Source organism: Podarcis muralis, chromosome 2 (genome assembly GCF_964188315.1).
Source record: "Podarcis muralis chromosome 2, rPodMur119.hap1.1, whole genome shotgun sequence".
In the NCBI taxonomy this organism is placed as follows: Eukaryota; Metazoa; Chordata; class Lepidosauria; order Squamata; family Lacertidae; genus Podarcis; species Podarcis muralis.
In genome coordinates, this window is record NC_135656.1 from 79,092,091 (window position 1) to 79,119,909 (window position 27,819).

Consider the following 27,819-nt stretch of genomic DNA (forward strand, 5'->3'; position numbering starts at 1 on the left):
GTTGCTATTGTGATTGAAGCTGTTGTTAAAATCTCCTTTATTGGGATGACAATTCTCCTGCAGTGTAATCCTAGCCAGGTGTCTTCAGAAGAGCAAATCCCGCCAAGCTGAATGACGTTTACGCCCAGGTAAATGCGGTATAAGGACGGCAGCAGCCTACAAATATCGTCCCAGATACGGAACCATTGCAACAAGAGCCAAAAGCAAACGCCTTTTGCTGTGTCTGATAATGAGTGGGACTGAGGAAGGGCTGCTTACTGGCTTCAGGGTTACTGTAGATGCTTTATTTCCTTTATTCCTATACCCTTTGGACCTCAGGTGGGAACCTGGAAAACGCTTTAGTTTAGTGGTTCTCAAACTTTTCTCTCTGGGCCACACTTTCAGAATAAAAATTTGCTGGCGCCACACCTAATTTTTAATTGAGGAAAAAATACCTTGGGGGGGGGATAAACACCTTCTAGCAGTGCTTGATTTTGAAAATACACGTCTCTCTATCCATATTCTGCAGTTTTCTTTTTTTTTTTAATCTTCCCTCCACATTTGCCAGCCCCTCCTGCCACACCCTTTGAGCACCGATGCCTTAGGCGAGAGCGTTGGACAGGGACCGTCGCCGCCTTGTCCGGCTTTGCTGCGGTCCTGGATCAAATGCCTGCGAGTAACCATGCTCCCGGCCACTGTGAAGATACCACTGCGAGGCAGCCTTGGGTCCAGCGTGCTCCCAGAATAGGGGTGTGTTTGTCACACACACACACACACACACACAGAGAGAGAGAGAGAGAGAGAGAGAGAGAGAGAAAGAGAGAGAATCGTTTCCACTTCGGGCGGAGTTGGCCCCCAAAGTAGGGCAGATGCACCTTTTTTCGTGGCTGCACAGGGAGGGGGCGGGAGTACGGCTTGGATTTCTCCAGCCGTCTAGCGTGGAGACTAATTTGCTTGCATTGGCGCAGGATCCAGCGCTCCTTCCCAGGTACCCGCCCCTCCTCATCTCGGGCATCTCTCTCTCCCCTCCCCTCCGCGCTCCAGCCCGCGTCAGCCCTATAATAGGCTGTTGTCTGCAACGGCGCTGGGGCGGAGAAAGGAGAAGGGGCTCCTCGGAGGAGGCCGCGCCTTCGAGCAAGCGGACGCGGCGCGCTCGGCTGCCTGGCCTCACTCCGCAGGGAGGTCCTCGGCGGCGACTGCCGGCAGACGCGCGGGCGGCCCTCGGGGGAGACCGGCCGCGCCCCGCCTTGCTTCCTTCCGAGGGGGATTCGAAGAAGGGGCTTGGCGCCCCGAGGCCGCCAGGATGGTCTCTGCCTCCGCCAGGCCTGCGCGCGTCCGGGAAGGAGAGGCGTCCGGGGAGAGGTCGCGCTGAGGGTTGCGCCGCGGAGCCGGGCCGAGGAGGGACCAGGCTCCCGGGGGCCGCGCAGAGCGATGCAGCACCCGCTGGAGCTGGGCGCCGCCGCGCACTATTTCCCCGCCGACCCCTTCGTCGACCACCGATCGCACCGCTACCGGAGTTTTATGATCGAGGAGATCCTGACGGACCACCCGGACGCCAAGGGCACTGCCCCGGCAGGAGAGCTACTCAAGTTCGGCGTGAAAGCGCTGCTCTCGGCGCGGCCCTACCACAGCCCCCTAGGTAGGTCTGTGGGCAGGTGGGTGAACCGAATCCCGACGCTCCCCGGATCGAGCTGTTTGTGGGGCGTCGGGTGGGGGGGGGGGAGCGGGAGAGTTCGGCTGCCCCCTGGAGAGGGAAGGTGGGGACTGAAACGGAAATAAATAGACGTGGACCTTCTTTTGTCCGCGCGCAAAGAGCTGCTTGGACGCTGCTTTTCCCCTTTCCCTGCTCAAGGTCAACTCTCCCCGCCTGGAAGCTCCACCGATCTGCTTCTCCTTCCATCTTTGGCCGAGGGGGCGGCGGGTGCCTTGAGAGGTGGCGCGCGAGGGACAGTGAAACTCTGCTCTCGAGGGAGTTTCAGCACTCAGACCCCCCCCCCCCCCCAGTATGGAGAAGTCGAGGCAAGTCCCACCTCTTTCAAAGGGGGCAGATCTCCGCCGAACATGGCTAAGGCTTCATGGATCAGGGCCTCGGGTAAATCTTCGGCTGCGATCCCCAAAGACACGCGCGCCTTTCGTTCCGTGAAAATCTAGGGGACCCGCTCCCCAAAGGGCTGGCACGCCAGAGCTGTAGCAGGCCTGTGGCACAGCAAAGTCTTACATTAGTGAGGATTTCTCCCGAGTAAGACTGCAGAGAGACATAACGGCTGCCGTCCTAGATACACTAACTAGGGAGTAATCTCCCGTAAGCTTCGTAGTGCTAATTCGTTTTACTTAAATAACTTTTCCCCAGAAACGGAAAGGCAAGTTTGTTGTCTTTGAGAGGGTCAGCGTGTCCCACCACCCATACCCGTAAATAACACAATTCGGAGGATTCCTATTCCGAGCCATGTAGATCGGTTTGAATAAGTAAGTTTTGAGTTTTGGCGTGCGCGTGTGTGCTGGGTCCAAGCAAGGCGAAAGGAAACAACCCGATCCACAACCCATTTAATTCGATGCCTTTAGGTAAGCAGTTGTTTCCACTGGCATGGCATCAAAGGAAAGGGAATGGATTTAAGGCTGCAGTCTTGTGTTCCCTGAGCTTTTGGGGCTGTGGGGTGCAGGGGGGAGGACACGCGTTTTGCTTTATGAAGGCCCGTTGAGTTCGGTGACACTTACTTCTGAGTAAACTGGGACGGAATCGGGCCTCATTGACACCCCCGCCCCCCACCCTTGTGTCCAGATGAATCTACCGCTGGCGGAGATAGCAGAGCCGGCGTTATGGCTGGGTCTTGCAATAAAAAGACCCCAAGATCCTGTGGAATGGCATGGAGGGAAAGAGTCGAGGCTTGCACCGCGAGAGCCGCGGCCTGGACGCGAGGGGCGAAGGGGAAAGGCATTGGCCTCTGGCTGCTCCGAACTAACTCCCTAGTGGTCTAGGACCTCTTCCTCCCGGGTAACCGGCGGAGGGAGCCAGTTTGGGCGCGGGGTGGGTGCTCCGCTCCGCTTCACGCCCGATCGGACCAACCCCACGCTTTCGAGGAAGGACGGCTCAGTCGTCAAACTCCAGAGCACCAAAGACTGGGAAGGATTCCTCCAAAAATGGAGTCCTCGAGTGGCAGCACACTGCTCCCTAAGAGAGTGACCCTGAGACCCTGATTCACAAAGCAAGTGGAGAATGAAACGGACCTTCTTGCGAGGGAGAGCCGTTTCAGGCCCACCCCACCCCCCGCTCTCCTCAGCAGCATTAGATCAACCGCCCATGTTTCTACGAGTGGTACTGCTTTGCTTTGTTTTGTTTTTAAAGTAACCGTATCCAAATGCGTAAAATGTATCCTTTCCGTGCCATTCCGTCTTGCAGAGCGGGCCTTTGGACCTTGCAGTCTTGCTCTCGCCTTCCGGTATCTCTTTGCTGTGCCCCCAAACATGAAATGGCGCCTCCATGACAAACGTGTGTGTGATATTTCTCTGTAGGAGAAGATCCCTTTTCATCCGAGGACGGGTTTTCTTGCCCCTGGTTCTCCACCCGGGCCTCCTAGAACCAAACTTGCTCTCCTTTTGCAATCTGCTTGGAAACCAGGTGGGGCAAGACGCGTAAACCTTACAGTTTATTGGCGGGGCTCTGTGTGTGAGAGAGAGGGAGAGAGCGCGCGCGAAGGAGCGGCGGGGTTGTGGGTCTCTGAGGCCTGCACAGACCAGGCTCTCAAGCCGGAAGGATTCCGAGAGAGGCTTTCCCTTCCCTCTTCAGTGCAAAATGATTCCCTTTTCGGACTCCAGCGCTGAACAAATTTGCATCCTTCCCCGAGCGCTGAGCTGACGCGGGACCAAGCCCATCGATTTCAAAGGCCTTTCATGGGACTGCGTTTGGCCGAGCCTCTTTGAGACTCCTTTGGGCAGTGACAAAGCGGGATATCAAATCCAAGCTCTTCTTCTTCTTCTTCTTTTGCTTTTTAAAAAAAATCCTGAATTGACATGGAATAGCAGATCGGTGGGAAAATGTATAATATATCTTATCTGTATCTCCCATGACTTCAGGGAAGGGGAAGGGATAGGCCACAAAATGTTGACGAGGATCCGAGGGCGCACAAAAAGCTGATTAACAGCGCAACCCTCTGCACATTTACCGAGTACATCAGCCCAGCGGGGCTTACATGCAAAGGATCATTGCCTTATAAATCCAGCTATTTTCTCTTAGCCGGGTAGTGGTTCGCACGAGGCCTACGATTAAGACAAGCATAACACGATCAAAACAGAGTCAGGAGATAGCAAGGGAATTGCCAAAAAGAAAAGTTTACATAAGTGTCCTGCGCGCTGAATTCACACGCCCTCCCCTTTTCTATTTGAAGATTAACAGCCTCAGAAATCATCATTTAGGTCTCATTTTATGTCAGGAGTGGAATTCGGTTCCGATACAGCTCCCCCGGCCATCAGAGGGTCATCTGCGTTTGGGTTGGGGTTTTTTTTGCCTAGGCGTAGCGCTTTCTGCGACTCTGTAGGAGCAAGTTGCCCCACCGTTAGAGAAAGCAGCCCAGGATGGGCTTTCTAAAACAAAACCAAAAGACCCCTCCCTGTCGGACATGCTGGCCCGGTAAACGGTGCGCATTTGAGCCCGCGTCGGCTGTTTATTTTGGGGCTTCTTCCGCGGAGACTAGATCCTTGTAAACGCCTAACAAGCCAGTGGCGGCAGCCGGCGCGTTTCGATCTGCTCGTCCTCCCTGCGGGGTGACCCGATTGCCTTCAAAGCCCTTCTTCGACCTCCTGAACTACCAACAAAGGCGGAGGAAGCAGGAAGCCGCTGCGCCTCGATTTAAGCCGAACTAGGGTGGGTCCGAGGGTCCCTTTTGGAGATTAACGTCGTGGATGTTCCAAAAGAGAGACGCGAGGATTCTCTCGCTTCCGCGCCAGGACTCGGAGCGCGCGAGCGCTGCGGATTTGCCCTTTAGAGTGAAGCGCCACACTCTTGACACCTTTCAGGATCGCAGGCTGAAGAAAATAGGAGCGTGGAGAGTGGCCGGTGGGTCCAGGAGAGCTGCTCACATGGCACTCATTGGGGAGCCTCTTTCTACTCTGCCAGGGAAAGAAATCTGAAATTATAAGCGATTGGCGTCTTAGTCTATTTTTAACTGATTCCCTCTCTCCCCCCCGCCCCCCGTAGCTGGTATGCATTGGCTCTCCAGCGCTGCCAGCACCTTTCCCCTCCCCGCCCCAAGGTATGCGGAGTGCGGATGAATTTGTAACTCTCAAGCGGATGCAAATGTACCGCCGCCTTTAGAGTTTGCTCAGCAAGATGAAAAAGTACCCCAAAAATGACCTCCTGCCTGGATGGAGCGAATGAAAATTCCTCCACTGTTTTGCGAGGAAATCATTGAAGGCGGCAGGTCTCCTCCGCATGCTTGATAGGGAAGGTAGTTTCATTGAACTCAATGGGGGCTGCTTCTGAGTAAACGTGCATAGGAAGGTGCTGTACAGATATAGATGGATGCGGTGAGTGGAACACTGAATGCCATTACTTTTAATGGGTGAAGATTTAAGCATATGTTGAATTCTCTCCAACTCAGTGCTTAATTATGTTTGGATTCTGTCCCTGGTTTGGGTGTGTGTGTGTGTGTGTGTGTGTGTGTGTGTGTGTGTTTTGGGGGGGGGTGTAAGCTATGATATTTTTGCTTTAAACAATGGTTGTCTCAAATCTAGCAAAAGTTGTTTACATCTTTTCATTATTCTATTTTCACTTTTTCATTATGGAGGAAAATGCTGGCATTGTCTTAGAAGCTTGATTGACACGCCCTTTAATGTATTTGCATGCAAATTAATGTGTATGTTATGTACAGCTCAGTCCTGCACATGTCTACTCAGACGTAAGTTCCATTGACTTCAGTAGCATTTACTCCTAGATAAGTGTGTTTTGAGAATCTAGCTTTAATCTAAATATCGGGTTACATTTCCATTGCCTTGAGAATCGGCCTATGAAAGTGGAATAAATTTAGATTCCATTTAAAATCACATTCATAAGCTGCTAGACAAAAGACTTTCCAAAATCAGAGCAGTAGGCTATATATCAATCTCTATTTATTACCTGTTCTATGGGAAATATTGAGTTACTGCTTCACTAACAATAGATTTCCACAAACATGGAAATAGTTTTTGAGCAACAGTATATACAGGCTACATGTAGTGTCTTGAATTCTTTTAAGAAAAGGTTTTCACCCGTTTGCTAGACGCATTGCTTGAAAGTAAATTTCGTTAAAATCGAAGGGACTTGTTTTGTCTAATATTGTGCTTCCAATGTTATTATTTATTTATTTTTTAAAACTATTCCTGATGCTTATATGATTCGAAAATACTGTAAATATTTTAGCAGCAGCAATTTTTCCTTTCTTTCCAAACGATAGAATATGTTCTACTGCTCCTCGGGGAACACTAAATATAAAATATGATCACTGGGAGCAGAATGCTAGATTCACAAGCTGCTGAATAAAACGGCAACATTTTCAAATAAGTCAATTTTTGCCACTGTCTTAAAGCTTTACAGTGGTAGTGCCATCCTAAAAACATGCAAACAAGCGCAACTTGCGAGTAAGTCCCATAATCGAAGTATTACCAAATAGGACGTTAACTAATTTCGACTGACGTCATCGACGTCTATTTACAGCACAGGAAGCGCCTAATTCACCCTCGCCATAATCAATGGAAGTTTCGATTTAATTTGTTTACGATTGAAATGGCAACACCACTGAACTCACCAGGGCGCTAGTTTCCTTGGAAATGGCTTTCGGATAAATACAGCAGCTGAGGATCGAAAGTTAAACCAGTTTAGTTATGGAAAATTGGCAAGATGGCTGATGGGACTTACAGGATAGGAATCCTTCCCTGTCGATCTCTCCCGCTCTCACCCCCCACCCCCACTTTCGATACCCAATCGCTTTGGATCTAGACGCACTTTAAGAGGCGCTCTCATTACTCAGCTCTCCTTCCCAGCGCCCTCCAGTAAACCTCCGAGTGGCTGATTTGGGCTGCGGGAATATCGCTAGCCAGTGCGCGAGAAATGGTGCAACCTGCCCCTATTCACCTTGAAGCCAAAATCCGACACGCTTAGACTTAATCCTAAATCAGCCTCGAAGGAAAAGTTCGCGCCGCACGATTTCCCGCGCAGGGAGCGACGCTCCTGCAGCCTAATCCCAACCTTGTTTACTCGGAAGTAATGCAGTTTAGTTAAATGCGTCTTAACTGCCAAGTAAATACGTTCATTATTATAAACCCCAGCTGCTCCTATTTCCACCCACTGCCTCCTCCTGGCTGGCACTCGGACACCTCCTAGCTAAGAGACTCCCCGTTTCACCTCCAGCTTCGTCTTGCCAGATTGAGTTGAAGGGAGAGCAGGAGGAGGAGGAGCGCAACCGTAGACCTCAAGGTGCTGAGTACAGGGCCCGCTCCTCCCCGAGGCTTCCTCGGGGATCTGGAGGCAGTGACTCTAATATTCTACCTCACCTGGGTAGGAAGATGAAATGGGGGACCTAACTGCCACGCAGGTCACCCAGAGCTCCCTTGAGAAAAGTTGCCATGCAAATAAAGGAAATACATATATAGATCAAGCGATTCGAGATCTCAGCGGGTTCTTAGCTTCTTTACCACCTTAGAGGCCTGGAGAGACCTTACCTCTGTTTTAGGACTCTATTCATAATCTGCCAGCCACATGATGGGAGTTGTAACCTAGCGAGGTCTTAGAAGGACACTGTCTGCCCCAGCGCAATCCCTGCAGTAAAGAACTTTGTGGAGAGCAGATTTATAGTGATGCAAGTGGTATGCGCGAATACCAGTTTCTGGGCGTCCCAAGCGGAGCGAGTGCTGCTGCTGTACTCACGTCCTGCTCGTGGGCTCGCTGGTTAAGGAGACTCTGGGTACAGGATGCTAGCTGCACTATCTGGGGCTTGGGCCTGATCCGGCAGGGCTCTTCCTGTGACAATACCTCTGTGCGCCATCGCGCCACGGGAAGCTATAATTCATCTGCTCCCCTTTAAAGCGCCACAAGACTTCTTTTGTCTGTGGGGAAGGAAAAATCCCCTGAAGAGTGGCCGGAGAGTGCCGAGCCTATGACTCTGCCAGGCGCAACAGCAAGCTTTCTTCCCCGGGATCTTTGTCCTGACGCTTTCCTGCTTCCAAACGCTGCCATCTCAGAAGGGGCGGGGGCGGGGAAGGGTGCTAGAGCTAGGATTCTCAGCCCCCACCCGGCTGTTGACTCTCAATCTCTCTCTCTCTTTGTTTTCAGCGGTGCTGAAGGCTGAGCAGGCGGCGGTTTTCAAGTTCCCGCTGGCGCCTCTGGGCTGCTCCGGCCTGAGCTCTGCGCTGCTAGCGGCGGGCTCCGGGCTCCAGGGCGGCTCGGGGCCTCCGCACCTGCCCCTCGAGCTGCACCTCCGCGGGAAGTTGGAGCCGGGGACTCCGGAGGCGGGAGGCAAAGCCAAGAAAGGCCGTCGGAGCCGCACCGTCTTCACCGAGCTGCAGCTGATGGGCCTGGAGAAGCGCTTCGAGAAGCAGAAATACCTCTCCACGCCCGACAGGTGGGTCCTCGCCCAGGGAGAGGGGGGAACCGGGAACAGTGGGAGTTAGAGGCAGTCCCCCCCCCACGGTGGTGGGGATCGTTGTGGGGTGGGTGAGGGGAATCCTATCGGCTTGCCTTCCTGCCAAAAGAGAGAGGGAGAGCGCACGTCGAGAAAGCCAGCCCGGGAACTCTTACAGGTGTCAGGATCAGTTCCCCCAGTCCCCACCAGAGCTCAAAGTCCGCAAAGGTAATGGGGCAGGCCCTCCGCGAACGAGCCCACCTGGGCAAGCCTCCGACCCCCCCGCTGAACCCTTCTTCCCCACAATGGGGATGGGGGTCGAAACCCGGAATGAGTCCATTCTTCCTTTGGCCGCCGTTTCTCCAGTAGGACAACACCTAGGGTCGTTTCCCACATCACTGCAAGAATTAATTGTGTGCGCAGGAGGATACTGAGGCCCCCAGCTTGCAAATATGGCTCATTTTGGGTTTGCTTATTGGTGATCCACCAGACATTCCAGTGTGGAATACTAGATACGTAAATATGATCTTTCTTTCCGAAAAGGACAACATAACTATTCATTCATGAAGCTCCCTGGACGGACTTGATAAATTGCTTATTTATTTCTTTTCTTTAGCAAGCCAACCTCTCAGGGTCGTCATACTTGCTCACTTTATATACGAAAATGCTGCGCTCCCAGAACTAGAGGTCCTGACCCTATTAAAGAGGGTGGGTGGTGGGCGTAGAGGGAAAGGGATGGTGAGTGGATAGCGGCGCAGTTTGCGCAAGGGAAGGCGGATCTGGAGATAGAGATCTCGAGCCACGTGCGCCCTCTCTTCTCTTCCCTGTAGGATAGATTTGGCGGAATCCCTGGGCCTGAGTCAACTACAGGTGAAAACTTGGTACCAAAATAGGCGAATGAAATGGAAGAAAATAGTAAGTGTGCTTTCTGGAAGTTCAACCATTTAAATCGGTGTCCCCCCCCCCCTTCACCCCATGTACTTAGATAGGCAACCGCTGAAAAACACACTGTTCCAGCCAAATGGCTTTTCTTGACCTCCTAGGAAAGGGAGAAAGAAGGCGCCAGGAATATAATGGCAGAGGTTTGTTTTCTCTCCTCTTGCCTGTCTCCAAGTACCGGTGTGACCTGGACGCATCCACCCCAGCCGTAAAGGAAAGAAAATGCTAGTCAATTGCAACCCTTTCCTCTGTAGGAAAAGTAATACGCCCCCCCCAACCCACAGATTTCCTAAGGCTGCAGACAGAAAGGGTTCCTTCCAGGGGTGGAGAACCTCGGTCCACCAGACGTTTTAGACCACAACTCCTATCAGTTCGAGGCAGCATGGCTAATGGTCAGGAATGATGCGAGTTGTAGTCCAACTACAAATGGCGGACTGCAGTATACAGTCTCATTGGACTGTGGCAAGGTCAAAGATTGTACCTTTGCCATTGCTCCAACCCGACTCAAACCTTCAGGGCTTCCCCGGGCAAAACGTACTCTTGGCAGGGAAGAGCCAGTCGACCCCTCTTCCTCGGTCCCAAGATGTATAAGAAGGACTCAGGATTCAAAGCTGATCCTCCTCACTGAGCCACCCCTCCCATTGCTGGCAGAAAGCCTGACACTGGTGATCTGTAGGATTGATAGATCCATGGATTACTCGTGGATTTCAATGTGGAGTTCTAACGGGATGGTAATCGGTGCAGCTATGCCCACACCGATGCCTTCGACCTGCTGTTATCCCAGAACAAGACCTTGCCTGGGATATTCAAGGGACGGAGAGGCTGTCCGGTTCCTCACGTGGAACTTGAACGAGATGATGTCAGATTGAACCTGGGCTGTTTAAAGCCAGTCTCTCCTACGCTGATCCTGACCGCAACTTTAAAGTCCAGATAGATAGTTGATCGATCTTACTTACACCCCGATTCTCACAACAGGAATGTGGGACAACATTCAACATTGAAATAAGTGGGGCCTGACACACATTCACGGTGATTTATTATTACTGTAGTCTTATTCCATCGGTGTGCACGGAGCATTACAAAGGAACATTAGATAACCTGGGGAGACACCCAGAGGAAAGGAAAAGCTGGAGAGGCAAGTGTAAAGGATTATTATTAATAATAATCATTAATTGTGTTTGTATACTGCCCTTCCTACTGAAAGAGCGCAGGGCAATGCGCAGCGTTTTAGAAAAACCTCACCATTAAATCGAATCAGTCAATTAATTAAATATAAATCCCACTTTTTCCTCCCAAAGGAACCCAAAGTAGTCATAACACCCGGACATTGCAGAAATTAAACCATAGTATGGAAAAATAGCAACAAAGTAGCACGGCTAATACGCGCAAACGCAGTTAGTACCGGCAGTGCAGTCCCTGCACCTCCGGCATCCAGTCATATTATGCTCCTAGGAGGCATTCTCGTTAGTTCCAATGAGTCTCGCTTCGAAGGAAAACAAAGCCTGGCAACACATTGTAATTGCATTTGCGCGCAATAGTTAAGAATAAAGCGGCAGCCTTGTACACCTTCCAGGGCTCATAGGACTCCAACTCCCATCAGCATGGCCAATGGCCAGGAATGATGGGAATTGTAGTCCAGCGACCTCTGGGAGGCCACAGGTCCACTGTTCCGGAATTTCTACTGGGAAGAAATCCTGTGGATCCTGTACAGGATTGCAGTGCGGTTGGCTTTTACGGAGTGAGGGTCTCTTGTCGTGGCCTCCAGCATCCGTCAGACATCATCTGGCAAAAACTGGCAGGCGTTTTTGCAGCGTCCTTTAGGCGGAAATCCTGTGCCTGTTCACCCGGGGCTTATTTTAGAGCAGGCATACCTAGGAATGTAATGCGGAGGGCCACAGGTTAGGCACCCCTGATCTAAACTCCTGGAGAAGCTCCAATTGTAAGCAGAAGTACTCTTATAAAACAAACCAGCACGGATCTTTCCTGGTTAGGAACTGGTACTCTGAGTGAGTGCACAGATCCAGCAGCCAAGGCGATCCTCTCTGTTAGCCTCGCTCCCCTGCAGCAGGAGAGTAACCCTTACTTGCTGCCTGAAGATGGCCACCGGTTTCGGACAAGACTGGTGCTTCTTTTACAGCTGCGCAAGGTAGAAACCGAACAGGTGAGGCTATCTTCCGCGTGGAGAACAACTTGCTGGAGAAAGGCTCGCCCGCTGGATTTCTGCCTGCCAGGATTCTGTCAAAAGCGCAGGATTTCTGCAGGAAAAAACCAAACCCAAACAGTCCTAGTTGGCCCACTGGATCGCGCAAGCCAGGTGGAGGGTCTGGGTCGGTGTTAAAATCCTGGGGCACCGATGCTTTTTAGAAATCGGGAGCTTTTTTTACTTTGAATTTCCTTTTTTAAAAATAAATTAAAAGGATGGGTTCCTTATAAGCCTGTAATTCCCGCCCCCCCAGCTGATTAAATTCTCTGGGCCTTCTTGCTTTCTTCTCCCGATTTCCCCCTTTTTTCTTTTTTGCAGGTTCTGCAAGGCGGAGGGCTCGAATCTCCCACAAAGCCCAAAGGCCGCCCGAAGAAAAACTCCATTCCTACCAGCGAGCAGCTGACCGAGCAAGAGCGAGCGAAGGAAGCAGAGAAACAAGCGGAAAGCCTGGGCTCCCCCTGCCAAGTCAGCCAAGAGGAATAACGGCGCGCCGCAGGCTGAGGCCTCTCGGCGGGAGTGCCTTGCAACACAGAGACTTACGGTACTGCAAAGGCGGCCGCGGCCGAAGCGCCTTGCTTCTCCATTGAGTGGCCTAAGAGGCTGGATCCGCGAGGCCTTCGAAACCCCCCCTCTCGCATCCGCGCGCGCCCTGTTGGAACCTCCAGCCATTACGGCTTGAACTGCAGGCTTGTGCGCCTTGCCAATCGACTAGTCCTCGCTGAGGCGCTCGCTTGCGCGTACGTGGTTTCTTTAAAAACCACGTGGATTGCCTGATGCGTAAAGAGGAGTAGGCGCACAAAACAGACGAGGGGCGCGCTACTGACTGACTTTGTTTTTCAGAAGCTTCAAAGTGGAAGAAGATGGGTGGCAAAATGGTTAGTGGACTATTATTCTCAGTTGAATCCGTTGTATTTACTGCGCGTTTGAGCTGCCCCCGCCTCCGTCCCTGTTGTGCACTCGTAAGGAAAACGTCGCCTTCGCGCTGGCTGGGCGTTGGGTGAGAAGGATTTGGGCAGAAGGGGGCTCTTTTTCTTCTTTCGCTGTCTCAGACACGGGGTGGGGTGGGGTTGGGGGTCCCGCAAATGATTCGACAGACAGACGCCTTTTACAATCGGTTTTCATTAACATGAAGATATTGATTTTATTTCAATAAAGTATTTTATGGACGACTGGCCTGAGCTATGTCATGCGTTCATTTCCTCAGAACCGTCGAGGCCAGGAATGGGAAACCTAGGCGCCTCCCCGCCCCCCCATAGGAGTCAATGGGGGTTCGCCCCCATAAAATATTTGAGGGGTCCTCCCGCAAGTTGATGGGCATTGGAATTCAAGTGGTGTGCGTGGCCACATAAGGTGGTTGATTATGCGGGGCGGGGCTTACCTGGGCCCCCAAATATTTAATTCAAGTTGGCCCATAGGCGTGGCCAGAATTTTTGGTTGGGGGGGGCAGAACCTCAGAATTGAATTGATTGATTGGGGGCAGCTCCTCCTGCCCCCCTTGGCTACACCCATGCCCCTGCCGCCCCCCCCCCCAGATGTTGCGCAACTTAAATTTCGTAGCTGCCCCAGAAGCGTGGGAATTGGATTCCAGCAACAATGGGGCTAGCCCAATAGGAGGATTCCGGAGAGTCAATGGACAACTCACCTTCCCCCGAGAGTAATCCTCTTCCTGTTCAACGGGGCTAACTCCCAGGGACATGTGCAAAAGCAGATTTCCTGGGAGCAAAGCTCAGGCCACGAATTCGAGGCAATCAGCTGCAGGAAAGACAGTCAAATTCTTAACAATGTTCGTAGATCAGTTTTCGCGAGAATACAAACCTCCCATTGTTAATAACGTTAATTGCCATTCTCTGTGCTTTCTGCATTTCCTTTCGCTTAGATCTCAGGATTTACGATCAGGACCTCACACTTCATGCATCCGGTGAAGTGGACCGGAGTCCAGGAAAGCTTACGCCGCAATAAATGCGTTAGTCCTTAAGGTGCCACATGGTTCTTCGTTACTCTCTTGCGGCAAGACAGACTAATGGGGCTGCCCCCTTCGAATGAGTTATTGCTCCTGTTTTCCCTTCCTCGTCAGCGCAGCTTCCCAGCTAGAAAGGCTCGTTGCGTAGTTTTTGACCTTCAGTGGTATCAAGCGAAGCGTAAGCTTGACTAAATATAGAGAGCCAAGATCCCTTATAAAGCGAAGCGTTTTCTTGGTCTTTTCCTTCGAGGCAACAGTATGCAAACCTTTAAGGCACACAGATATCGCCATCCGCTTGCCGCAGGCTTCTGTGATACCCTGAAGCTGGCATACTTTGACACTAAGAAACGAGAGAGCCCAGTCAAAGCTATCATTTAATAGCTGACACTTTGGGCTATGGTCTTAAGTAGGCATGTCTGAAGCATGCTCTGTGAACTTCTGTCCACAGAAATCTGTGGACCAAATCTTGCAGAACTTCTCAAGTGAGCGCAAATTAAGCACCCGCTGGACACTCGCGGGTTGAACTCTGCGCTACTGCCATGTGCTGAACTTTGGCTAAAATTTGATCTTGCACTGCTAGTCATTATTTAAAGGTGCTTAATGCTCTCTGTGTTATTCCTGCATTGCAGGGGGTTGGACTAAATGATCCTTGGGGTCCCTTACGACTCTACGATTCTATGATTTTATGTTACCTTGTCCTAGGTTTGACTGGGGCTACGTGGAGCTTATTGCCCCAGGAAATGTGATGCGTCTAGGATGTTCCAGTAACACCCCGGGCCAGCGTGACAACTGCTGTCCCTGCTTAAAGAATACTCCGCTCTAGCTTGCACACACTTTAAGCTCTGTAGGACTGTCACCTCAGAGCTTTGGAAACTGACGTAGGTTTCGAGTTGCCCGCCAGCTATGTGGGGCTGCGGGCTACTCTGGCTGTCGGATCCAGCGGAGGATGGGGGCCGGGTGCGCAATCCGAGCCGCGTTTTCCAACAACAGCCAGCTGCCTTAGGACTGGAGGCTGGCTGGCAGGGCGTGTATGGAGTTGCAGGATGAGCTGCTTTCCCCGTCGCTTCTTCCCACCTGCTGGAAGCCGAGCTCTGCGGAGAGGGGCTCTGATCCAGTTCTGAAGGGCGGCGAGCGGGGGAAACAGAGGCTGCGATCCTTAAACAAACCTCTTTCTTGAGAGTGAGCCCAGTTTTCCGTGTACAGGATCGGGCTGCTCAGAGCTGTACTACTTTTAGTGCCCGTTTTTAATGCTTTAATTCTACTTGTAAACAATACAGTCCATGGTCCATGGGGTCACGAAGAGTCGGACACGACTAAACGACTAAACAACAACAACAAACAATACAGTGGTACCTCGGGTTAAGTACTTACTTCGTTCCAGAGGTCCGTTCTTAACCTGAAACTGTTCTTAACCTGAAGCACCACTTTAGCTAATGGGGCCTCCCGCTGCCGCCGCGCCGCCGGAGCACGATTTCAGTTCTCATCCTGAAGCAAAGTTCTTAACCTGAAGCACGATTTCTGGGTTAGCGGAGTCTGTAACCTGAAGCGTATGTAACCTGAAGCGTATGTAACCCGAGGTACCACTGTGTTTCCTCCAAGGAGTGCAACACAGCCTACATTGCCTCCTCCCCTCATGCTATCCTTACGACCACCCTGCGAGGTAGGTTAGCCCGAAAAATGGCCCAGTGAGTTTTATGGTTGATGCGGGATTTGCATCTGGATCTTTCCTATCTCTGACCTAACCACTCCGCTGCTTCTCCCTAACAGCCTGAACCCAAAGCTCAGATGCCAGCCCCCGCCATCTCAATAGGGCGCTGCCAACCGAGTGCATGTGGGATTCAGCCTGGCCTGCAGTTAAATCTTGTCAGCCAAATGAAACTGGGTGGCGGTGGCCACCCTGCACATACGTGTTTATTCGGAAGCCGGTCGGTGTTTGGCGAGGCTCATTCCCAAGGAAGCGTGCCTCCTAGGATTGAGACTGGTCGGCGCTGGGCTGCCCGGCCCTGTCATTGGGCAGAGGCAGGGAGCGGCCTTAGGTGAACTGCAGAAAAATGCTGGAGGCGGAGCGGTGTGCCTCGCAGCCTGCCTGCCCCGCTTCTCCTCGAGCTGGCCTCCTGCCCCACAGGAAGATTTCGGTGCCAGTGTGGGGTGGGCGCGGATGGGGGAAGGTGGTATTGCCCTTCGCCTCAGCATTCATGGTAAGTGTGTCGGAATAGACTTGTAGCCTTCAGGCACACCCGGAAGGAGAAGTACTTCAGGCACAAGAGCGACTTAAAGCCAGGACTGTTGATCAGAGTGGTCGATGGAGCTATAAAAGTAATTAAGACCCGCCCCGCCTTACTACTGCTGCAGCCCCACCCGCCATGAATGCTCTGTTCATCTCCTGACTTCAGCCTTGACTCCTGAAGTCCCTGGTTATAAATTAAAAGTACAGGTGTCTAGGACTATGGCAGTCGCTCCTGGCCCTCCTATTCGTGTCTATTCGGGAGTTCCCATTGGGATCACTCACAGCCTGACCATGCCTTTCCCTCTGCAATTTTATTATTCGGCCCAGTATACCTCGGCCCAGTATACCTGAAGGAGCGTCTCCACCCCCATCGTTCTGCCCGGACGCTGAGGTCCAGCGCCGAGGGCCTTCTGGCGGTTCCCTCATTGCGAGAAGCAAAGCTACAGGCAACCAGGCAGAGGGCCTTCTCGGTAGTGGCGCCCGCCCTGTGGAACGCCCTCCCATCACATGTCAAAGCGATAAATAACTACCTGACATTCAGAAGACATCTTAAGGCAGCCCTGTTCAGGGAAGTTTTTAATGTGTGATATTTTAGTGTATTTTTGGTTTCTATGGAAGCCGCCCAGAGTGGCTGGGGAAACCCAGCCAGATGGGCGGGGTACAAATAATAAATTATTATTATTATTATTATTATTATTATTATTATTATTATTATTATTATTAGTGTATTTATATCCCGCCTTTCTCCCACGTTGGGATTCAAGGCGGCTTACAACATTTAAAAACATCGCTGTAAAACATCTCATTCTCACAGAATGAGAAAAACAAACTAGTTAAGAACAATAAGAACACCGGAAGACATTTAAAAGCAGCTGCCAAAATAGTTTGCCCCGACAGCAATAAGTTCCGCAGAGTTTAATGGGACTTAGTACTAGGTAAGTGTGCAGAGGTCAGATTAGTGCTCCTCTTTTAGGTGACTTTTACATAGGCGAGGCTTCCCGTGCTGGATGGGAAACCGCAATTCCGTGACTCTACAGCCCGATTCCCCCGGCATACTGTATTTTTCTCGGAAGTCCCATTTAGTTCAACGGAAAGGGCGCTTTGGAAGATTAAGCTCTTCCAGAGAAATAAATACTTCTAAAATCAGCACATCTGGATTTTAATTAAAACTAGTGCCCCAATCCAGCGCATATTTTTGGGGAAACTAAATGCTGCCAGCAGCTGATTACAGCAGAAGGATTCCGCCGCTTTAAAATGTGATGGAATCCGAGCTGAATGCGAGAACTTTCTTTGGTTTGAATGGGGCCACCAGCCTTGATTCGTGGCCCTTGGAAGGAGAAGGTGGAAAATCAGGGCCGGCTCCTGTCATGTCAGACAGCATCGTCTTCTGAGGAGAGGGGGTGATGGCTTTCAAAAAAGATGCCAACCTTTATCTGAACAGGTGAAAGCAGGGGTGGAGCTCAAGTTGGATCTCGCGGATTTCGTAAAGAATAAAAATAAAAATCGAAGAGCGGCAGTAATATAACAGCTTTCTTGGAACCAACTGAAAGTTAAGGAGCAGTGTTTTAGAGTTTCACAGATCTCTTCATCAAAACTGGACATTGAACCACCACCAAAAAACCAAAAGAAGCTGATGGTGGAGAAGAAGACAAAGGTGCCTTGCCTGCAATATGTTAGGTCCTATAATGTGATCCGGGAAGTGTCTTTTGGGTTCATGAAGTTAGTTTGTGCCCAGCGCAAAAAGGGGTCCAAGTTGCGCAATAGTCCCTCCGTTCTAAGCGATCGATCTGTCTTTTTAGCATTGCGCAGCGAGGCACCGAGCAGAGTTTAACAGAAACGTGGTAGCAAATCTGGCGATCGATTTCAGACGAGGCAACAGGGATAGAGTCAGCAGAAGTCCAAGGGAGTGCTAGTCATAACTAGCGCAGCGGGGGCTATCTTTTCCTTTTAAGATACAAAGAGAGAGACGGATCAGCTGATCTGCGCAGATCAAGTAAGAAGAGAGATTGTTATATCCCACCTTCCGCTTCTCCGAGGGGCCATCCGACGGAGGGGAAGGGGGCGATGTGCGCCTCGCCACTATGCTCGCTTAAAAACAAAAATATTGTAGCCGCCCCACCGCCCAAATCGGTGGACTTTGTTGGGGCGGGGAGTCTGGTGGGCTGAATCAGGGGTTGGCCACAGCTGACCCGCTGTTTGGAGATTTTGTTTTCTTCTTAGGTAAAGACCTCACGTTAGATGGTAGAAAGTAAATCTTCCAGTTTTGGGGTCCCCATGTGGGTGGCTCTGTTCTCCAAAGTGCAGTGTTGGTCCTTGGACGGGTGTGTGTAAAACCCGAAGAGTAACATAAGCAATAATACCTTGCTTATGATGCAAAGTGTAGTTACTTGCAGTTCACAAGTGCTAGTTTGACAGAACTTTTCCTCATTTTTGTCCAGCCTAAGGAAGAATTCTGTGAAACGGGAAACTTTTGAAATTAAGCCAGGCCTTGGCAAAGCACTGAGATGCCGTTGACGCTTATTTTGTTGTGAACGGACCAATAGATTGCTTCTGCTTTTGGGTCTTGAGACAGGACTGCTAAAAAACTCTGTGGGGGGAAAGAGAAGGAATCTCCCCGGAGTTCTGCGGAGTGTCCAGGCCTTTAATTGTGAGGGTGTCCACTCAAGGTTCGTACTTAGCGCGGATTATGGAGCCCTAACACTTTAACCTGCCTATCATACTCAGAAGGACGCTGTGTTTGGGAGGAGGGGGAACCTAACGAGCCTTCGCTTTGGGAACGACACGTCTTCCCTGTTGAAAAAGGAATAAAAATAACGTGACCTGTTGTGCGCGGGCACGCAGTCTTTCCCTGAGGGATAGGACATCAGGCGGAGAGGCTGGGCGAGTGCGCAGTGGCGGGTCGTTCCACAGGCGACTTCTTTCCAAGGATTTTCTCCCGGCCACTCCATTCAAAACAACCCCTTATGCGCTCAGGATTTATTCCTGCTCTGCAAAGACTGCCACTCCTCGAATCCACTATATCTCGGCCGTTTGCTCATCTCCAAATTCCTTTCAACGATCTAGTGCCTCTTTTCCACCTGGAGCAGAAAAAAAGTGGTTCAAGTCGCAGTCCTAGATAGAAGGAGCGGATTTCAGGGAAGTCAAGGAGGGCTTCTTTAGGACTGCGCTGGGGGTGTTTTTGGAGAGAGGCGCCCCACAGTCATGGAGTTGGCGCGAGCTCCTCTAAGCATTTCCTCGATTGTTCAAACCACTTTGGGGGAAAAGCGCCAGTGAGCCGCACATTTTTTCAAGGCTATTTCAACGAACTCTTCCATGAACTCAGTGGAATATTTGCACCAGCTGTTGACAGATTCGGGCTGCAGGTCTATTAGGTATATTTTGGCACCCGGACCGAAACCCGTTTACTGGAAGTCTGGTTGGCTTCCACTGAAATTCACTGCGGCTGCGCGTTGGTAGGCAGCAAATTTTTTAAACTGTCTCAAATCACCTTCCACACCAGGGTCGTGGCTGAAGTATAAAGCTAAATCCCTACTCTGCCTGGAAGTTCTTTTTTAATGGTGAAATTCTTTCCCAACCCATGAACTTCCCTTTTCACACGTGCCATCCAAGAAACCAGGTCGGCTCGGTGCCTGGACTTGAGTTTTGCTTTCGGATGAGCTGGAAAAGTAATGAAAAAGGAGAGCAAGACTTAGAAACTTGGTTCTCCCGAACTTTTGATAAAACTAAACAGCGAAGGAAGTCTCAACTCCCAGGGGAAAAAATGCAAAGGAAAGGAGGCGAGGAAGAGCCAATCCATTATTTCAAAGCTCGATTTTATTTGCCTTGGTTTTTATTATTCATCTTGTCCTAACTTTTTCCTTAGGACAACAAACAGGCATCAGAAGTCGCTTTAAAACCTTGGAACTCAAAAATAAATGAACAGCAAGATCTTAAGCGTGTCTGCTAGGAAGTTAGGTCCTCTGAGCTCAACGGGGGTCGCTCCCTGATAGGTGAGTACAGGCTAACCCCACACGCCTGGGAGCAAACCCCATTGATTCCAATAGGTCTTATCTGGTTTAGGGTTGCTGTAAGTTGCTGTAAACTGCAGAAGACCTCCTTTCAAGACCAGCGTCCATTCCTGGAACATGCGAACTGATTCCCCCGCCGCTGAGTACCCTCATCCTCGCCCCAGCTTTCAGGTCAGAGGATCCTCTTTCTGGGTAGCTTTGAACCTATTACCCCACCTATTCCGGACGTGATTGAGGCCTATGATAGGTGCGTGTAGTAGGCAAGAGGAGAGACTGGCGCTTATTCTTCGTGTGCCAAGCCGGCGTCCTCCTGAACGAGACACACCTTTCCTTTGCCCGTCCCCTCGCAGTTCCCCGGCTGCTGTTGCTCCCTTAGCCCGGGGAAGAGAGACCTCTGACCCTCCAAATGCAGTAAGACTCCATCTCCCATCAGCCGCAGCCAAGCTCGCCAATGGTCCCCTAGGAGAGACTTCCGCCTTTCTGTCCTCAGCACGGTGGGTTGGGAAGGAAGGAAGGGAGGGAGGGAGGGAGGGAAGGTGGCTTTGCTTTGGAATTGATTTCAGCTTCATCTACACAGTGGAGTTCCGCGGGCCTATCCCATCCTTGCCAAATCTGGACTTGCATACTGGAGCTATCAACGCGCCTGTATTATTTCCGTCTGCCTGATCCGCCACCCAGATTGATCCGATTTGCACCTCCTCCATAATATGCAGGGGTTTCTCGGTGGTGGTATCAATTGGGTTGCCTTCCAAGTCATGACCGCCAGGCGAACCAGGAGTTCAGTCAGCCTTCGCTGGTGGCTGTTTTATTTACTATTATTATTATTATTATTATTATTATTATTATTATTATTATATTAATTAATTTGCTTAGATCCAAGAATTCATTTGCGCAGAGAGATCTTTGCAAAGCCAGCTCCAACTGGCTAGAACCGAAGGGCTCTCTGCGCGCTCGCGCTCCTTTGCGCGCGATGCTCGTATTGCTGCTCTCTCCCTCCCAGGCCCCACTCGCAAAAAAAACTCCCACCCCACCGGCCGACTTTGTCGCCCAGAGTTCAAGCACATCCCTGCCGAGGGGTCTGGTCAAAACGGGAACCCAAGTTGGTTGTTTTTGTTGTTATTTGGAAAGATGCACAATTTGATCAGGCGCGGAGGGGCGGACAATATAAAATACATAAGAAATGAGCATTGCAATGTAGGTGGCACAGGACCCCTTTAACATGCAAGCCCTTCCTTTTCCTTCCTTCCTTCCTTCCTTCCTTCCTTCCTTCCTTCCTTCCTTCCTTCCTTTCCAAAACAAACACGCGAAACTGATTGTCTTCACCCTCCGGTTGCCGACGAAATCTCCAGCTGTCCACGAAGTGGACAACAAGTCCAACGTTGACTTTTTGGTGCGTTTCTGTGTGTGGACTTGTGTTACTTTTTTCCCTCCACCACTTCTGTTCCCATATCAAATTACCGAGTGGCTGAGGAAGCAGGCAATTATATTCCTTGTTCGAGGAAGAAACAAAAACAAAAATAGAACAGAAATCCACTCATTTGGGAAGAGCGAGTGGGCGAAGGAAAGCTCAAAAAGGCTTCCCTTCTCTTCTGGATACCGGAAAGGGACGAATTCCTGCCTTTTCTCTGTCTGCCTTTTCTCTCTCCCTCCTCCCTGTCTCTTCTTCTGAAAATTAGTGCCGCACAGTCTCGCGCAAATGTACACGGCAGCATTTCTCAGTGACTTCCGTAGGACTTCTTGGGGTTCACCCAGTGCAGCCCAATCGCAGCAACAAGACTCCCGGAGTTCAATGATTCTTTACTTTCCAGGACTGCGGGTGTTTCTGTTTACGCGCGAGTTCCGCCCCATTGTGCTCCGCGAGAAGCTCATCTTCTCGTAAGCAGGCATAGCAGGATCGCTGCTTTAAGGCGCCCATTCTCCACCCCGGGGATTTTGCTTTGCTGTTTGGTGAATTGGCTGCCTTTGATGAAAAGGCTGGTGCCCTGCTGTTTTTATTGTAATGATCATGGGCATAGCCAGGATTTTGGTTGAGGGGGGGGGGCAGAACCTCAGATTTGTATTGCATGGTGTTCTTAGCCGCTTCAATTTCATGGGTAAGTCGCCTTGCGTCCCCATAAGGGAAAAAAAAGGGGGGGTATAATAAATACAACAGTAATAGGAATAATGTCAATAATATTAAGTGACTGGGAGGGAGCGTGCATAAGGAAGACTCCTGTTATATGTTACTGATAGGTGCTGTCGAACATCTAATATGCATTGGAACATTTTTAGGACTTGCAATAGTGGGAGGAGAGTTTTTAAGTTTCCTGACCGAAGCTGCAGGAGTGATGCTGAATAATGAAAAGCCCCTTCCTCGTGGTTCCTCGGGGAAGCGCGGCCCTTCCGCAGGCGCTTTCGTTGCCGAAGTAGCTTTGAAATCCCACGAACTCTTCCCACCGAAATTGACAGCTGCCTCTCCTCCTCTTGGTTTCAGCGACAGGGCAACAACAAATCTCAGTAGCCACTCTCGGTCCTGGGAATAATCAACGCGGAATGGTATAGTGGTGCCTGTTATGGCCTCACCAAAGGAACAGAAGCGAAGCAAAAGCGCGCCTTCTCTTTCCATGTTTCCTCACTGCCAAAAAAGCAAAAACAAAGCCAGAGAGGTCTGCTGGAGGAGGCTCCTTCTCCCTCCCTTCCTCCCCACACGCTTTAGTTTTTTTGTTTTCAGGTTTAAGGCTGTAACCCACACATACACACTGAACCTGAGAGAAAGTCCAGTTGAAGCCACTGGACCGAATAAAATCGTAGGACTGAGCTTCCTTTAACGCAGAGAGGGTCTTGCAAAAAGTTAACGATATTGACAATCTGATCTTTGCCTGGTGCGCCGAGGCATTTGCAATGCCGATGAGCTGCTTAAACAACGGATGCCTCACCATCGTTATTTTACACACCCCTATAGCTCTCATTTTTATTAAAAACATACCCAATGCTGCCGATGTCGCTGGACTACAACTCCCATCATCCACTGGGGCCTGGGATGGAAGGAGCCTAATTACATTTAGAGGACTGCCAAAGTGAAAGGTTGCTGCCTCGGGTATGTTTTTATAGGAAAGAGAAGCGACGTTGGAAGATGGAAAAACAATAACAGCTAAACACGAGACCTTCTTGCCCAAGCTGCTCACTGGCACCACAAAAGGCTCTTTCCAAAGGTCCTTTCCTCCCCAGCTGAGATCAGATTGGAGCAGCTTTAATTTGCGGGACCCGCCTGCTCTGGAAGATGCGCTGCTCTCTGCTTGGACCATCTCGTTACATCCCAGTTTTTCTCACTCAGGACCTTCCTTGGCCGCCTCGTGTAACGTGTGTGAGCGCAGGTTTAGGATGGGGCTTCTCTAGCTGCGGAGGAGGCGCTTTCTCCTTCTCATCCTAACACAGCTTGCCATGGGATGTCTTTGAAGGGCAGTTTTTTCCGTTGCGTAAAGCCACCTGTCCCGCAGGTGAGCTCCCGGGACGGAGGCCTGCGGGGTCGGGGAGGGAGGCGGTTTGCGGAGGTCTTCGATGCTGCAGAAAGATCCTGCAGAAACGAGCCAGGGAGATCCGGCAGAGAGGTACCTGCTGGCACAAGGTGGCCCAGCCTGGACTCACCTGGCGCGACCGGGCGGCGCCCTCCTTCTCTCACCTGACGTCTCCACCAGGCAGGGCGGGGCTCCTTGTTGCTGTTGCTCCGAGTTTGTTGTTTGGTTTACTTAAAGAATCTATCAACTGCCCACCATTTAAAAACGCCCTGGCAGCGTAAAAAAAGCAAAGAAAAAGCAAATACCAACAAAATGCAAAGCTAAATAAGAATACATTAAATCCATCTGTAAAACCAACAGAAACCATTTTGAGCAGGAATGTCAACACTGCCTTGGCCAGATGGAGTGCTGGATTTTCAAACTTCTTTCTAGCTTACATTAAGGAACACTGATATAGTTTGAACCCAAAAGGTGTAGGTGTTTGTGGGTGTTTACGGGAGCACAATGACATTTTTATAGTGCATTTCTATACTCAGAAGTATGCTTTATTGAGTTCAATGCTCCCAAATAAGTGTGTATAGTCTCTGGCGAACATAATAATAATAATAACAATAATAATAATTTATATAGTCATCCAAAGATCATAGGGTGGTTTACAAGTTCTATAAAATTATAGGGTTTCTTAACTAGATCACCGGTATTTTGCACTGAAAAGGTCCTCAAACCGTTTACAACCAAAGCAAAAAATACAATAATAAAATCACATGAACATTATTAAAACAGATTTAACAGTATAATATATATTTATTTTTATTGGGTTCTATAAACAAGAATAATGTTATACAAACAAGTATACCAAGTTTTCTCATGTTATTTGTATATCACAAAACTAGCATAATAAATGTGGTTATGCTTCTTTTATTCTATTTAGTGGGGAGGGGTTGTGTCAGTGTTACTTGTAAGGGTTCTATTACTATTTACTTGGTGGCGAGAGAGGTTGGAGGTGGCTTAGGGTGTGGTTGGTTGTCTTTGGTTGGCTGTAGTGAGAATTGTTTTTGTGTGTGAGCAGGGTGTGAGTGTGTATTTTTGAATCAGGTTAGCCAGATTGATTCGTATGCTGTTGGGGGATTCTTCTTGTTGTCTTGTTGGGCTGTGCATGTGATATCGTGCTGGAGCACAAGGAAACAAAAATATATTTGGCAGAGCCAGTCTTGTGCTCCCGCTGGTGCGTTTGCACTGAGCCAACCTCCTTGTGTCTTGCCCCTCTTGGTAAGCCACAAGGAAGCTGGTGATTGGTCAGGCGAGTACGACCTCCTTACCTTGCTGACTGTTGTTGCTCCTCCCGCTGGATTGACTTGAGTGCAGATGGGTTGGACTTTTAAATGTTCAAAAACTGAAACACCTTTTGCACATTAAGTTAGAGCAGGGAATCCTGTCTTGGATGCAAATGTTTATTTTCCCAACCCCATCAGCCACAGAAATGTGTCAGCCCTACACACCCCAGGGATTCACTACAACATTTTGTTGTGGAGCATTTATTGTAACAAGGCTGCTCCACAATGCTGCAATCCGGAAAGCTGTTTAAAGAAGTTCGTTGATTTATACTGAATATTATGCTGGGGAATGCCACTGGAAAAGTCCGTAACAGATAATGTTAGGGATGTCTGGAGCAGAAATGTGTAAGTTTATCTTGGTCTTTCCCCTCTTTTCCCCCTCCCAAGGGATCTCTAAGCACCACTTATGTGAAGAATTATGGATTCAATGTCAAAAATTAATTTCTCTCCAAATTGTTTCCATTCTGACTACACACCAGGTCTAAAATATGCTTGGTGGAGCGTCCCAAACCTCATACAAATTCTGCCAAGATAAAAAGAAACAAAAGTAAACAAAGCTGATCAAGGAAAGTTCAGATGACTAATACTTATTCGCAAAGTTAAAAAAAAATCACACACAAAAAATCTAGGCTCATTCACTAACTATGAGTTCCAGCATAGTCCCATTGATTTACATAGACCTACACCATGGTAAGTAGTCAATGAGTCACTCTATTAGAATGCTTCATTAAACCTCTAGGTTTTCTTCTTTCTTCCAGGCACGTAACATGTATTCCCAAATGCCTCACAATTTAAATGAATACTTTCATGACCGCAACCTTCTTGCATGAATTATGTCTTTCAAAGTCTTCAGTCTCCCCAATAATACACATCTATAGATGTGCAACTGTTAGGCAGGCTGCATATAAATCTTCAGGCAGGGTCAGAGCAGATGAAAAATAGGGTTGAATCAGAGAGTAAAGAAACTACTTATCTTCTCCAGTCTCCAAACTTCTAATTCATTTGGAGAAAGCTGTGCAAGTTCAAAGTTGCCCCTTCATTTTGACCTTATATTCCCCGCTTTGCCTGCTAACCCCAGAAATAAGGCCTGTGGATTCAACACATCCAGACACTCCAAGGGTTATTGATCCTTCAGACCTGCCAATAAATGAGTTTTTGGAGTATCCGGTTGCTTTGAAACATCTTCCACAGTTTTATAGACATCCTGATCACTCTGTTCTTACTTTTGTACTTTGAAGGAACAGTTTACCAGATTTTCATATTTTTAAAGAAAGCTGATAAAAAAGCCACAAGTTGCTTGCACACTCCAGCCTGCCTTCTGCCTCTGCAAATTGTATCAAAAGGAACTGAGCGAGTAATTCGCCCAGTAGTTCGTGCTATCAATTTGAATACAATCTGCATGTGCTAATTAATTTTTTTAAATGATTTGCTAAAAATTCTGCACCACCAACATGAAGAAGAACCTTGTATGATAAGCAGGAATCAGCTTAATGTCACACATGGGGCCAATATATATGGAAAACCTTTTGTGGGGGGTCCAGAATATAAGGGGCTGTTACATGGTCTTTATTCACTGTCCCAAGCAGAAAGCCAGAATCCTCAGTGGCTGGTGAGACTGTTCACTGATAAGAATTGCCCATGCCTGCTATAGAATGATGATCAAATATGAAGTGGGAGGAGATATCTGAGATGACAAGGGAAGGAGCTTAGCAGCACAGAAAAACATGTCTGTTGACTATCGAGAAGCCCTTCGCATGGACCACTGGAGGCAGTTAGTTAGTAACCATGCAAAACTATGCCCCACAGTCATGGCCATAATTTTCACCTGTGAACAGCCTTGCCAATTGCCGGCAGCCCAGATGGCCAGCATAATAATAAGAGACAGCTATGGAAGCCTTCTCTGGGTGGCGCTGTGGTCTAAACCACTGAGCCTAGAGCTTGCCGATTGGAAGGTCGGTGGTTCGAATCCCCGCGATGGGGTGAGCTCCCATTGCTCAGTCCCAGCTCCTGCCAACCTAGCAGTTCAAAAGCATGTCAAAGTGCAAGTAGATAAATAGGTACCGCTCTGCCAGGAAGGTAAACGGCGTTTCCGTGAGCTGCTCTGGTTTCGCCGGAAGAGGCTTAGTCATGTTGGCCACATGACCCAGAAAAACTGTCTGCAGACAAACGTCGGCTCCCTCGGCCAGTTAGGCGAGATGAGCACCGCAACCCCAGAGTCGTTCACGACTGGACTTAACTGTCAGGGGTCCTTTACCTTTATCTTTTATGCAAGCCTTATTGGCGACTTTGGGTGGGGAAGCAGCGTATTAAAACAAACAAACAAATGTGCACAGAGACCCACAAGGGAATGGAACTCAGAAATGAACTTCTACATGCATGGCAATACTTGATGGCTGCCTTTGGGAGGAAGGGATATGATATAAATTCAAATGAATGAATGAATAATACAACATCAAGTGAGTCATTTGTGTAAAACCAATTGAAAACACTACAGGCAGAACTTAGGTATCATCAGGTTAAACAATACTTTTCAGTTGGGAGCAATCAAGTTTACAGGTAGCAGTAGCAGTAAAATAATGAAATATTTTCACTTGTATTCCACTTCACAGAAATCTCAGAGGTTTTGTAAAATGTTTGAGCTTGTTAGTTTGGATTACTGGTACTCGAGGGTCTGGCAGACAGTGTTGTTGGGGGGGGGGGGGAATCCCATAAACTATAAGTCTGTAGGGGGATTTTGCTGCATGGCCTGATTTAATATCATTTATGAATAAGGAGGGCGATGGATGAATGGTTTCCCCAGTCTAAAGTATGAGTTTCATGAACCTCATGCCTTTTTATTTTATCATATTTTACTCTTATTAAATATCTATTCATATGGTGCACACATGATAAGAAAGCAAGGGAATTAATATTAATATTTTTGTTTGATCCACCTCGAGTTCAACATACAGTGGTACCTCGGGATACATACACTTCAGGTTACAGACTCCGCTAATCCAGAAATAGTGCTTCAGGTTAAGAACTGTGCTTCAGGATAAGAACAGAAATTGGGCTCCGGCGGCAGCTAAAGTGGTGCTTCAGGTTAAGA

General features: G+C 49.4%; 1 protein-coding gene across 1 annotated transcript; it reads left to right on the top strand.

Moving 5' to 3' along the window:
* Window positions 1–1,067: 1,067 nt before the first annotated feature.
* Window positions 1,068–12,880, top strand: BARX1 (BARX homeobox 1). The gene is made up of 4 exons (XM_077924889.1): window positions 1,068–1,618; window positions 8,279–8,567; window positions 9,398–9,482; window positions 12,028–12,880. Exons 1-4 carry the CDS (start codon window positions 1,411–1,413, stop codon window positions 12,190–12,192), a joined length of 747 nt encoding a protein of 248 aa, XP_077781015.1. The 5' UTR covers window positions 1,068–1,410; the 3' UTR covers window positions 12,193–12,880.
* The last annotated feature ends 14,939 nt before the right edge of the window (window positions 12,881–27,819 follow it).